Here is an 11759-nt window from a genome sequence, read left to right as displayed (position 1 = left end):
TGAATTTGTGCATAATATATACATATTTTGTGCATGTTCTTTTGATATTGCTGGAAATAATTGATTGAATTTGGTTCATGAATTGGTACATATTATGTGCATGTGTAGATGTTGGGCATATTTGCTTGAATTTAGTTCATGAATTGGGTGGATTTGAGCATATAACGTGCATATACTATGCATATCTTGTGTGCATGTTTATGTTATTAATTTGATGTGTGTATAAAACCTTATGTTTGTCATTGTTGGATTCAAAGGCTCTGTTGAAAATCTTGCAGGTCGAAAGTCAATCTTCTCCTTCATCAAAACTCGTGTGTCTGCTATATGGGGTGTTTCCTGCCACTATTTCCTGTCTATCATACACCTTGGGGTGTCTGTGTAATATAAGAGGCCGATTTTCAAAAGATCAGCTCAAGAAATTCGAGGATTCTTGCTTTAGTCATTTGGTTGATGTGGACCGCATTGATCAGTTTGGCCAGCTCAACCACTAGCTATCCTTAGGGCTATTAAGGATAAAGTGATCGACAATTCCATATCCTTCCTGTACGAAAAAAATGTCGCTAATAAAATTTTTAAAGTGCCAATAATATTTTTTGTTTTTATTTTATTTACAAAAACTTCATATAACGGTATATATAAGTTCCATATGTATTCTTCTTTTTAAAAAGACACATTTAGAAAATGAAAAGATGAACCCAATATCAAATCAATGCTTTTGATTCTTTGTTAATAATTATTACTTCATATTAGAGTGTGGGTCCTTAAGTTTTATCCAACTAAGTTTCGTGTAAAGCTTATTAACACTAACGTCCAATAACCATAAGATGACGTGTTACGATTAGGATGTGACAAAATGGAGAAATGTTAAAAACCCACGAATCCGGATCCTCTCCGATCTTCTTTGTAAAGATTTTAAAAATTTATAAATTGTGTCCATTTATCATACATTATACAAGTATAAATTATTTTAAATATTTTATTTAAAATTAAATACAAAAAATACCTAATAAAAATTAATTACACAATTTACAATGCATAAACACAATTTACGAATCCGATTGGCAAACCCACATTCCATTTTTTTATCATTAAAAACTACAATAATAGCATACCACGTGTCTACTCTGTAGGGTTATAATAGTCAAATCAAAATCAAATAAATGAAGGATGAAAAATTAAATTAATTCAAAAGTCCTTTTTCATGATTTGTTTTTAAAATAATAATGTACTCATTAGGCAGTGGGATGATAAATTTATTTATTTACAAAATTTGAATTAATAACTAAATTTTTTGTCTTTCTAGCATTGAAATAAGGGAACTTTAACGAAAAACTCTCGATATTGTTCACTTTAACGAAAAACTACATTTTTACACTACAAAAAGATAATACGATTATTTTGCCTTCCTTCTGCATTTACCGGCAAACTCTCTCTCTCTCTCTCTCTCTCTCTCTCTCTCTCTGCAAACGCCGATGGCTGAGAGACGCAGATTGCAAATCCGTGACCTTCTATTTCGTATAGATTATTCCGCCTACAGCTTTACGGTACTATTCTCACTATCTAACATCTGTCTCTTTTGTTTGTTTGTTTCCCGAGAAAATAATTAGAAAGGGAATTTCACTCAAACACCAATCTGTGCTGCTTCTGTGAATAATTCAGACGAGTTCGAGCTCGCTGAAGATCGGCGAGACGCTCTGTGCATTTTGCAGACCACTGATTGGCCTGGTCGACGCTTTCATCTTCAGCTTAGCTGGTTGCTTCGGTCGCCACCGTCAACCTCCCCGCCTTTCCTTCACCCACGACGACGTTGTTCGACTCGCCGCCACCTCTCCATGTTTGTACACGAGCTTTTCTTCAATATATAACTTTTAAGAAATGAAAATATGTTTTTAAATAAATAATTAATTAATTGGATAATGTTTCTCTCTCTCTCTCTCTCTCTCTCTCTCAGTTAGTGTGAATGAGGTGGAAGCATTGCGCGAACTGTTTAACAAGTTGAGTAGTTCCATTCTCGACGATGGATTACTTCACAAGGTTCATCAACTTATGCACGTCTTCTACAATTTTTAGTTTTTTAGTTTTAATTTCTTTGACATGGGTCGTGGAAATTATATCTTTTTCTTTGATTTTTTTTTCATTTATTAGTAGCTGAAATTTAATTAGTTGTTCATGTCCAGGAGGAGCTGAGGTTGGCGCTTTTCAAAACTCTAGCTGGTGAAAATCTTTTTCTTGATAGGGTAAGCTCACTTATGATATTCTAATTTAATCTAATCCTAACTGCGGGAAAGGAGATTGGATGTCGGATGCATAGGGAGAGCACATCCGCTCTAAGTTATCTTCCGGGTACATATATTAATTAGTTGCTGCTTTTTTTTTTTTCAAGCAAAATGGAAAGTGTGAAGATTTCATAATCTTTATTCTTTAGTGACATTCTTTAGCTTAATAGCCGCTTTTTCATCCTTCCATGTCAATGCAACATTTTTTTCAACTAAGTAATGTGACTCTAAGCGATTTACGTTCCATCAATCTTGTCTGAACACTGAACCAACATATATATTAATCTGTTTCCTTTCAATCTGTGATGAAATGGGATGTAGGTGTTTGATGTTTTTGACGAAAAGAAAGATGGAGTGATTGAATTTGAGGAGTTTGTCCACGCACTAAGTGTGTTTCATCCGTATGCTTCTCTTGAGGCCAAGATTGATTGTAAGTACTCAACAACCCAACGTCAGCTGCTTAATAATAAGTTTGGAGGCGTTTCGTGGTAAACGACATTGTCTACTTGTTTCTCTTTGGTTGCTTGCAGTCGCGTTTAGGTTGTATGATTTGAGGCAAACCGGATACATCGGGCGGGAAGAAGTAGGTATCTTGATGTGTTTGAGATTGTGAACAAGTTCTGTCGTTTCGGTTCATCGTTGTTTTGTAAACAATTAATTCGTCTGTTGTATTACTTCTACGGTTCTACCTAACAGCTGCAGTTGCTTTCAGGTCAGGCAAATGGTAGTTGCTACTTTGTTGGAATCCGGCATTCAGATGCCGGATGAAACTCTGGAAGCTATCGTCGATAAGGCAAGAATTGTGGATGTTTTAAACTTGTGTTCCTTTACCTTTACTCTGAAGTTTTACACTCTCAAAGCTATGTTTTCTAGCTCAGACGTTTGAGGATGCCGACGTTGACAAGGATGAAAAAATTGGCAAGGACGAATGGAAAGCTTATGCTATTCGGTACCCAACACTCCTAAAGAACATGACCCTTCCATATTTAAAGTACCTTTCCCCTACTGTCATTCCTTTGCGTTCAATTCTTTTTACATTCTTCCCCAATCCATTTCTTCTCCTAAACATGTTCTAATTATGTTATTGACACGCCAGGGACATCACGACGGTTTTTCCGAGTTTTATTTTCAACACTGGAGTCGAAGACTGAAAATGTTGGTAAAATCAGAATCAGAAGATGTGCTGCGTTTTAGGATTGCTTTGACCAACAAAACGGAGCTGGGTTGATATGATTTTTACTCCTTGAAGGTTCCCCCTACTTCAAGTGGCACAAGCATTTCTGGGATTGACCTAATAAAATCCAGCCACAACCTCATCCACAACTTTGTTAGCCAGTGGCAACATACTATGAGAAGATCATATCACCGCCGGTTCCAAGCCAGTGGCAACATACTATGAGAAGATCATATCACCGCCGGTTCCAGCGTGAGAAGATCATATCACCGGGTGCCCAGCAACAGCGCATAATCTCTTTTATACTTGTGGACATTGAAACTTCGGTAAAATAAATGTCACCAACAACTTAAATTTTGATTCGCTGAGACTATCTCCAAAGGAAATCTCAAATTATAAGTAGAATGTCATTTAATCAAATTTAAAGGTAAGAATAAACTCCAACTAGTATGTCAATCCTATTTTAATTGATATATGAACGTTCATGAGAACATGTGATGTCAATTTTTTTTTAGGTAAATTACATTTTTCCCCCCTTAGATTTGGGTGCAATTACAACTTCTTACATCATCTTTAAAACATTTTAACCTCATACATTTAGTATTTATTTTATTTCAATTTCATATCTCTATCAAAAAAATCCATTAAATTAACCGTTAAGTGATGATGCACAAATATGAGATCATCATTTATGCGTGGCTACAAACTTGTGTCATGTGGCTAAACAATTAATAAAAAAACTTAAAATTTAATTAAAATATTAAAATAATAAATTTAAAAAAAATCCCAAATCTTCATCTTCTTCTTCCCCCGAGCCACCCCTTCTCCTACCACCACCCCCTTTCCCACCCTAGCCGCCCTTCTCCCATCACCACCCCCATCCCCATCACTTCCGCACCAACAAGCTTCTTCCTCCAGCACCACCACCATCAATTTTGGCCCACCTTCCTCATCTGCAAAGCCCAAAGCAACCCAGAAAACCCCAAGTCGTGCCCTACACCCCACCTCACCAGACGACTCGCCGCTCGCCACTCAGCTCCAAATGACTCGCTCAACTGGGACAAGTTTGGGGACTTCATCGCCACGCAATCCAAGGAGGAACTCGACTCAGGATCATGGCACCCAATCTTCGAACTAGACCCCTTCAAGCCTGACCCAGCCATTCACCCTGACATTGCGCTCATGGATGACGACGTTTTGGAGATCGAGGATGAGCTCGACTCGAGCTCTAGGCATCTCTGAAGACGACTAGGGCCTGGAGCTTTGAGACCCATCATTCAACTGAATTACTCAGATTTGGGATCTAGTGTTTCAATCGTAAATGTGGAATTCGGACAAAATTAGATGCAAAAATGAGGAATTTGGGTTTTTTAGTTAGAGAAGGAGGTGCGAAAGTGATGGGGGATAGGGGTGGTGATGGAAGAAGGGCGGCTCGGGTGGGGAAGGGGGTGGTGGTAGGAGAAGGGGGAGCTCAGAGGGAAAAAGAAGATGAAGATTTGGGATTTTTTTTATAAAAAAAAAATTATTATTTTAATATTCAAATTAATTTTTTTTTTATTAATTGTTTAGCTGCATGGCACAAGTTTGCAACCACGTCAGCATAAATGACGACCTCATATTTGCCACATCATCACTTAACGGTTAATTTAACAAATTTTTTAACGGATATATGAAATTGAAATGAAATAAATATTAAATGAATGAGGTTGAAATGTTTTAAATATGATGTAAGAAGTTGTAATTGCACCTAAACCTGAGAGGGGAACTGTAATTTACCCTTTTTTTTTTTTTTTGAAACGAATACGATATCATTAAACTGGGAAAGTTTACACTGGCTCTTGGATGAGAAGGTCTCGAATAACAGTTGGAGGCTTCTCAATCCAGATAGTTTTGAACCACTAGACAATGTTACCTTTGCCAAATGGTGGGCAAATCCATTATTATTCCTAGAAACAAAAATAAAATTTGAAGCATTAAATATACTTGCACTATGAAGTACATCCCCCCTAATAAAGCCATTGTGGAAGCACAATCCACACAAGTGTTGATGATGGATATGGCTTGGGAGGAGTCACTCTCAATTCGTACCTTTTGAAACCCCAAATGTGATACCAATTCCGCCCCATGAAGGATGGCGTGCATCTCTGCATGAAGTGGCGACAAGATTGCAAGCAAAAACCGACGAGATTGCAAGCAAAAACCATGCCCCCGTTACCACAAAATTCCCATGTGCATCCTGCAAGACAGCACCTACCACACCTACCTTGCCTTACAAATTTGTCGCCCCGTCCACACTAAGCCATACCGAACCCTCTTCCTGCACCCATCCCTCCATCCCGTGGCTGCACTTATGCGGATTGGGCAACCCCATTGTTGTGCAACAGACCCGAGAGCCGCAACAGCTTGAAATTCCTGCCACCATGCCATAGCGCGTTACGCTACCACCTCTGGAGACCCATGCTTTCCGCTCCAAATCCGATCATTGCTTTCCTGCCAAAGATGCCACATCACCATACAAGTAAAGTCGAAAGCATGATTTCTGCGTTATAGTAAAGCTAAAAACTACTCTTTAACGGTATGGTCGGGTATTGAATCAACCAAGAAAATGAATGGGACCGCAAACCATGTGGCTCTAGTGAAGTGACACTCTTTTAGAACATGTACCTTTGCCTCAGGACCCTCATTACAAAAGACAAAAATCATATCTATCGATACTTCTTTCCTTGATAAATTTGACTTTGTTGGGAGAATGTTCTGGCAAGTTCTCTGCACCATGTTCCTTACTTTCAACAGGACTTTAGCCCTCCATATAGCTTTCCATAATGGAGAGAAAGGGCTACCACCAGTGTCAGAAGAAGAAGCACTCACTGATGGGTTGTAACACAATCCCATGCAACCCAATAGGCATTCTTCACTATGAGTATCACACAATCACTATAATGGCAAATTATTTTATTGTGTGCGTCACATTAATGCACCAATTATAAATCTCAAAATTTTATTTTTTTATTGGTTTTTTTTTTTTTCAATGGATCCTACAAATATAATTTACAAAAAAAAAATCATATAGGTTAGAGGAAGAAAAAAATTTACGTTGTCATGTCAGCCATCAAATTAACATTTGACATTTATCTTTGGAAAATTGACATTAATGGGTCATATTCTTAATTTTGGGACCAAAATAGGAGTTTTAGGATATGCATAGAACATGCACATGACATACATAAGAATGTGACAGAAATAAGATTTTCTTAAAACTTGAAATAATCAAATTGCCTTCCATATAAATGGTTATTTTGTCCAACTCAATCAACATTTACTCATTGACGAAAAATTCCTTGCTTGACCCCCAGCTCGAAGAACCCTAACCCCCAAATAGCGTGACCCAAATCCTCTCCAATTTTCCAACCGACGCCCAGTTTCTAATCTTTTCTATAAGTTTCACGGCCAAGGCGAGCTTGGTATCCATCGATTCAAACAATTGTAATGGAAAAATAAAAAAAGAGGTATGTTTTGAATTGAATTTTCATTATTTGAACCTAGGTTTTCCCAATTTGGGAACTTAGGGTTTTGGGTGCAATTGACTGTTTTGTACAGTTAATTTGGGGAAAATTAACAGATTAGGCTTTATGGTTATGTAATTACATGAAAGTTATATATTTTCTATCTAGGTGAGTCGCAACCTAAGCAGGTGCCTAGACAGGTCTGGACGGGCTAGACGGGTGCCTCATCAGGTCTAGGTGCCATTTCTTAATTTTCAAACACTTAAGCATTAATCAGGACATTGGCCAGCCGCCCTGCCTAGGCTACGCTAGGCGGGGATTTTTATAACAGTGGTGCATACTGTGTACGTATTTTGTGCATGTGCTTTTGATATTGCTGGAAATTAATTGATTAAGTTGTACTTTGGTTATACGGTGTAGATGGTGGGCATACTTGCTTGAATTCGGTTCATGAATTGGTTGAATTTGTGTATACCGTATACATATCTTGTGCATGTGCTTTTGATATTGCTAGAAATAATTGATTGTATTTGGTTCATAAATTGGTACATATTATGTGCATATGTACATGTTGGGCATACTTGCTTGAATTTGGTTTAGGAATTGGTTGAATTTGGTTCATAAATTGGTACATATTATGTGCATATGTACATGTTGGGCATACTTGCTTGACTTTGGTTCATGAATTGGTTGAATTTGAGCATATAATGTGCATATACTATGCATATCTTGAGTGCATGTTATATGTTATTAATTTGATGTGCATATAGAACCTTATGTTTGTCATTGTTGGATTCAAAGGCTCTGTTAAAAATCTTGCAGGTTGAAAGTCAAATCTTCTCCACCGTCAGAAGTCATGTGTCCACCCGATGAAGTGTTTCCTGCCACCATTTCCTATTTATCGTACACATTGGGGTGTGTGTAATATAAGAAGCCGATTTTCAAAACAGCTCAAGAAAATCAAGGATTCTTGTTTCAGTCATTTGGTTGACGTGGACTGCATTGATTGGTTTGGCCAATCACTACACTATCCTTAAGGCTATTAAGGATAGAGTGATTGACAATTCCATATCCTTCTTATTTGCGAAAGATGTCGCTAATAAAAATTTTAAAACACCAATAATAATTTTTTGTTTTTATTTTATTTTCTTGAAATGTCATAATATCGGTATATATGTGTTCCATATAAATTCTCCAATGTCAAATTTTGATTCTTTGTTAATAATTGTAACTTCAGATTAGCGTGTGGGTCCTTTTATTAAGTTTTAACCAACGAAGTTCCGTGTAAAGCAATTGTTTTTTTATTTTATTTTTTGGAGAAAAGTTCCGTGTAAAGCTTATTAACACTAACTTACAATAATCATTTGGCGCCTAATCATTTTTACACTAACTTACAATAATCATAAGGTGACGTGTTAGGATGTGACAAATGGAGAAATGTCACAAACCCTCATTCCATTTTTCTATCATTAAAAAACTACAATAATAGCATATCACGTGTCTACTCTGCAGGGTTATAATAGTTAAATCTAAATCAAATAAATGAAGGATAAAAAATTAAATTAATTCGAATAATAATACTACAGTGTAATAATATTTTATTATTATTTATAAGTAAAAAATTCTATATTTAATTCTCGTCAAAAGCATATTTGAAGTGTATTATTGCTAACATGTAAGATTAAGTTGACCTCTAAATAATATTGTTTGTTAAAAAAATAATTTTTTTTTGGAGTCATGATTTGTTTTTTAAAATAATAATGTGCTCATTAAGCAGTGAGATGTAAATTTTATTATTTATGAAATTCGAATTAATAATTAATTTTTTTGTTTTCCTAGCATTTCAATAAACCAAAAGTTATATTTAAATAAAGCAAGATAATACGAATATTTTCCCCTTCCTTCTGCATTTACAGGCAAACTCTCTCTCTCTCTCTCTCTCTCTCTCTCTGCAAACGCCGATGGCTGAGAGACCCAGATTGCAAATCCGTGACCTTCTATTTCGCATAGATTATTCCGCCTACAGCTTTACGGTATTACTCTCACTCTCTAACTTTTATCTTTCTTTGTTGTTTGTTTCCTGAGAAAATAATTAGAAAGAAAATTTCACTCAAACACCAATCTGTGCTGCTTCTGTGAATAATTCAAACGAGTACGAGCTCGCTGAAGATCGGCGAGACGCTCTGTGCGGTGTGCATACCACTGATTGGCCTGGTCGAGGCTTTCATCTTCAGCTTAGCTGGTTGCTTCGATCGCCACCGTCAACCTCCCCGCCCTTCCTTCACCCACGACGATGTTGTTCGACTCGCCGCCACCTCTCCATGTTTGTACACGAGCTTTTCTTCAATTTATAATTTTTAAGAAATGAAAATATGTTTTTTTTTTTAATAAATTAAATTATTAATAGATTGAATCTCTCTCAGTTAGTGTGAATGAGGTGGAGGCATTGCGCGAACTGTTTAACAAGTTGAGTAGTTCCGTGCTCGACGACGGATTAATTCACAAGGTTCATCAATTTATGCACGTCTTTTACAATTTTCAATTTCTTTGACGTCATGGAATTTATGTCTTTTTCTTTGATTTTTTTCATTTATTAGTAGCTGAAATTGTATTTGTTGTTCATGTCCAGGAGGAGCTGAGTTTGGCGCTTTTCAAGACTCCGGCTGGTGAAAATCTTTTTCTGGATAGAGTAGGCTCACTTACGATATTCTAATTAAACTAATCCTAACTGCGGGAAGGGAGATTGGATGTCGGATGCATAGGGAGAACACATCCGCTCTAATTTCTTTTCCGGGTACATATATTAGTTGCTGCTTCTGTTTTTCGAGGAGGAAACAGAGTGTGAAGCTTTCATGATCTTTATTCTGTAGTGATATTCTTTAGCGTATAATAGCAAATTTTTCATCCTTCATGTCAATGCGACATTTTTCCAACTATGTAATGTTGGAACCCCCAGTCCCACATCGGACAGAGGGAGAAGAGAAGAGTGCTTTAAATAGAAATACCCCTCTCTAACTAAAATCGAGGCCTTTTGTGATAAAACCCCACACCTGAGGATTGTGCAGGTGGTTAAGTGGGGACAGTATCAGTGTTGTTGGAGTGGGCCCTCGGCCCGTCGACCTGAAAATTTCCACATGTAATGTGACTAAGCGATTTACGTTTCATCAATGTTGTCATATTGATCTGTTTCCTTTTAATCTGTGATGAAATGGGATGTAGGTGTTTGATGTTTTTGACGAAAAGAAAAATGGGGTGATTGAATTTGATGAGTTTGTCCACGCGCTAAGTGTATTTCATCCGTATGCTCCTCTTGAGGCCAAGATTGATTGTAAGTAGTCAACCAACTTCAGCTGCTTGAATTATGTTTGGAGGCCTTTTGTGTTAAATGTTTTCTTTCGTCTTTGGTTGCTTGCAGTCGCGTTTAGCTTGTATGATTTGAGACAAACAGGATATATCGAGCGGGAAGAAGTAAGTATCTTGATGTGTTTGAGACTGAACAAGTTCTGTCGTTTTGATTCATCATAATTCTGTCGACAATTAATTTGTCTCTTGTATTACTTCTACGGCTCTACCTAACAGCTGCAGTTGCTTTCAGGTCAGGCAAATGGTAGTTGCTACTTTGTCGGAATCCGGCATTCAGATGCCGGATGAAACTCTGGAAGCTATCGTCGATAAGGCAAGAATTTTGGATGTTTAAAACTTCTATTTCTTGACCTTTACTCTGAAGTTTTACACTCTCAAAGTTATGTTTTCTTGCTCAGACGTTTGAGGATGCCGATGCTGACAAGGATGAGAAAATTAGCAAAGACGAATGGAAAGCTTATGCTATTCGGTACCCAGCAGTCCTAAAGAACATGACACTTCCATATTTAAAGTACCTTTCTCTTACTGTCATTCCTTTTTGTTCAACTCGTTTTACATTCTTTTCCGATCCATTTCTTCCCCTAAACATGTCCTAATTATGTTATTGACACGCCAGGGACATCACGACGGTTTTTCCAAGTTTTATTTTCAACACTGGAGTCGAAGATTGAAAATGTTGATAATGCTCTGCTACCATAAGCCGGAAAATCAGAATTGCTATGACCAACAAAACGGAGCTGTGTTGATACAGCTCATCTTTTCATAATCGATCGGATGTCTACAAAACAAAACTTCTAAGTCAATCTAATACACTCTCGCTAAGATATGTACAGTGAAAAGGAGCTCTAAGATAAGAAAATGAAAACAAATACAAGAGAAGCTGGTCCATTGTCGGACTGCAACCTCGCAAGGTCCTGCGTGAGGGTCTAAACTTTTGTGGTAAGTTCCTTCCTAACACTAGTCAGCTTCTGAACTTCATAGAGCTCCCTTGATTGCATTTCTTCTTCGGCACGAATATCTGAAAAGCCTACATTCATCCGATGAATTTCTTCCTTGGCAGCGCCAACCTCAAGCTGCAACATCATTCGGTATTCAACCAGTCTCCGGTTATCAGCCAAAAGTGTTCGAATTTCAGCACGCTGCATTTCAAGTTCTTCCTCCAACATTGCAGGATGGGGAAGCGGCCGCATAGGAGGGCCTCGGCCATTAGGTCCTTCAATAGGATAGCCACGCCGGTCCTTCATTGCTTCGCGCCGAACACGATGTCTCCCTGCCATTGTAAGTTATCCTGAAACCCACAAATTTGTAGGAAATATCACCCTAAAGAAGGGGAGGAAATCAACATGTCAGTGACTGCTAAATCATTCTACAAACTAACATTATCTCCAAAGTTCCAAACTAACATATCCTATGCGCGCGCGCACGCACATCATCATGTATATA

The 11759-nt window shown here is 37.5% G+C and overlaps 2 protein-coding genes across 5 annotated transcripts; one reads left to right on the top strand and one right to left on the bottom strand.

Annotated features, from left to right (window-relative positions):
- The first annotated feature begins 1398 nt into the window (after positions 1-1398).
- On the top strand, positions 1399-11706 carry LOC126634454 (calcineurin B-like protein 10). 4 transcript variants are annotated; one of them, XM_050304979.1, is made up of 11 exons: positions 1429-1505; positions 8948-8986; positions 9105-9276; positions 9377-9459; positions 9583-9642; positions 10173-10281; positions 10369-10421; positions 10549-10629; positions 10715-10827; positions 10933-11255; positions 11377-11706. In XM_050304979.1, exons 1-10 carry the CDS (start codon positions 1473-1475, stop codon positions 10985-10987), a joined length of 798 nt encoding a protein of 265 aa, XP_050160936.1. In that variant the 5' UTR covers positions 1429-1472; the 3' UTR covers positions 10988-11255; positions 11377-11706. The 4 variants fall into 4 exon arrangements, with proteins under 4 accessions (XP_050160937.1, XP_050160935.1, XP_050160936.1 ...); XM_050304980.1 differs by lacking the exons at positions 8948-8986; positions 9105-9276; positions 9377-9459; ... (5 more) ...; positions 10933-11255; positions 11377-11706 and adding exons at positions 1660-1834; positions 1952-2034; positions 2178-2237; ... (3 more) ...; positions 3155-3225; positions 3373-3941 and having other exon boundaries at positions 1399-1544; XM_050304978.1 differs by lacking the exons at positions 8948-8986; positions 9105-9276; positions 9377-9459; ... (5 more) ...; positions 10933-11255; positions 11377-11706 and adding exons at positions 1660-1834; positions 1952-2034; positions 2178-2237; ... (3 more) ...; positions 3155-3267; positions 3373-3941 and having other exon boundaries at positions 1399-1544.
- Positions 11243-11593, bottom strand: LOC126633847 (protein FLX-like 3). Its single transcript, XM_050304392.1, has one exon. It carries the CDS (start codon positions 11591-11593, stop codon positions 11243-11245), a length of 351 nt encoding a protein of 116 aa, XP_050160349.1.
- Positions 11707-11759: the final 53 nt, after the last annotated feature.

Source organism: Malus sylvestris, chromosome 9 (assembly GCF_916048215.2).
Source record: "Malus sylvestris chromosome 9, drMalSylv7.2, whole genome shotgun sequence".
Classification (NCBI taxonomy): domain Eukaryota; kingdom Viridiplantae; phylum Streptophyta; class Magnoliopsida; order Rosales; family Rosaceae; genus Malus; species Malus sylvestris.
This window is presented reverse-complemented; position numbering and strand designations above follow the sequence as displayed.

Coding starts and splice junctions, on each gene's coding strand:
- LOC126633847 (XM_050304392.1), bottom strand. CDS start 11,593: ATGGCAGGGAGACATCGTGTTCGGCGCGAAGCAATGAAGGACCGGCGT.
- LOC126634454 (XM_050304978.1), top strand. CDS start 1,473: ATGGCTGAGAGACGCAGATTGCAAATCCGTGACCTTCTATTTCGTATA. Junction 1,545..1,659: donor ATTCCGCCTACAGCTTTACG/GTACTATTCTCA, acceptor TGAATAATTCAG/ACGAGTTCGAGCTCGCTGAA. Junction 2,238..2,597: donor AAAATCTTTTTCTTGATAGG/GTAAGCTCACTT, acceptor AATGGGATGTAG/GTGTTTGATGTTTTTGACGA.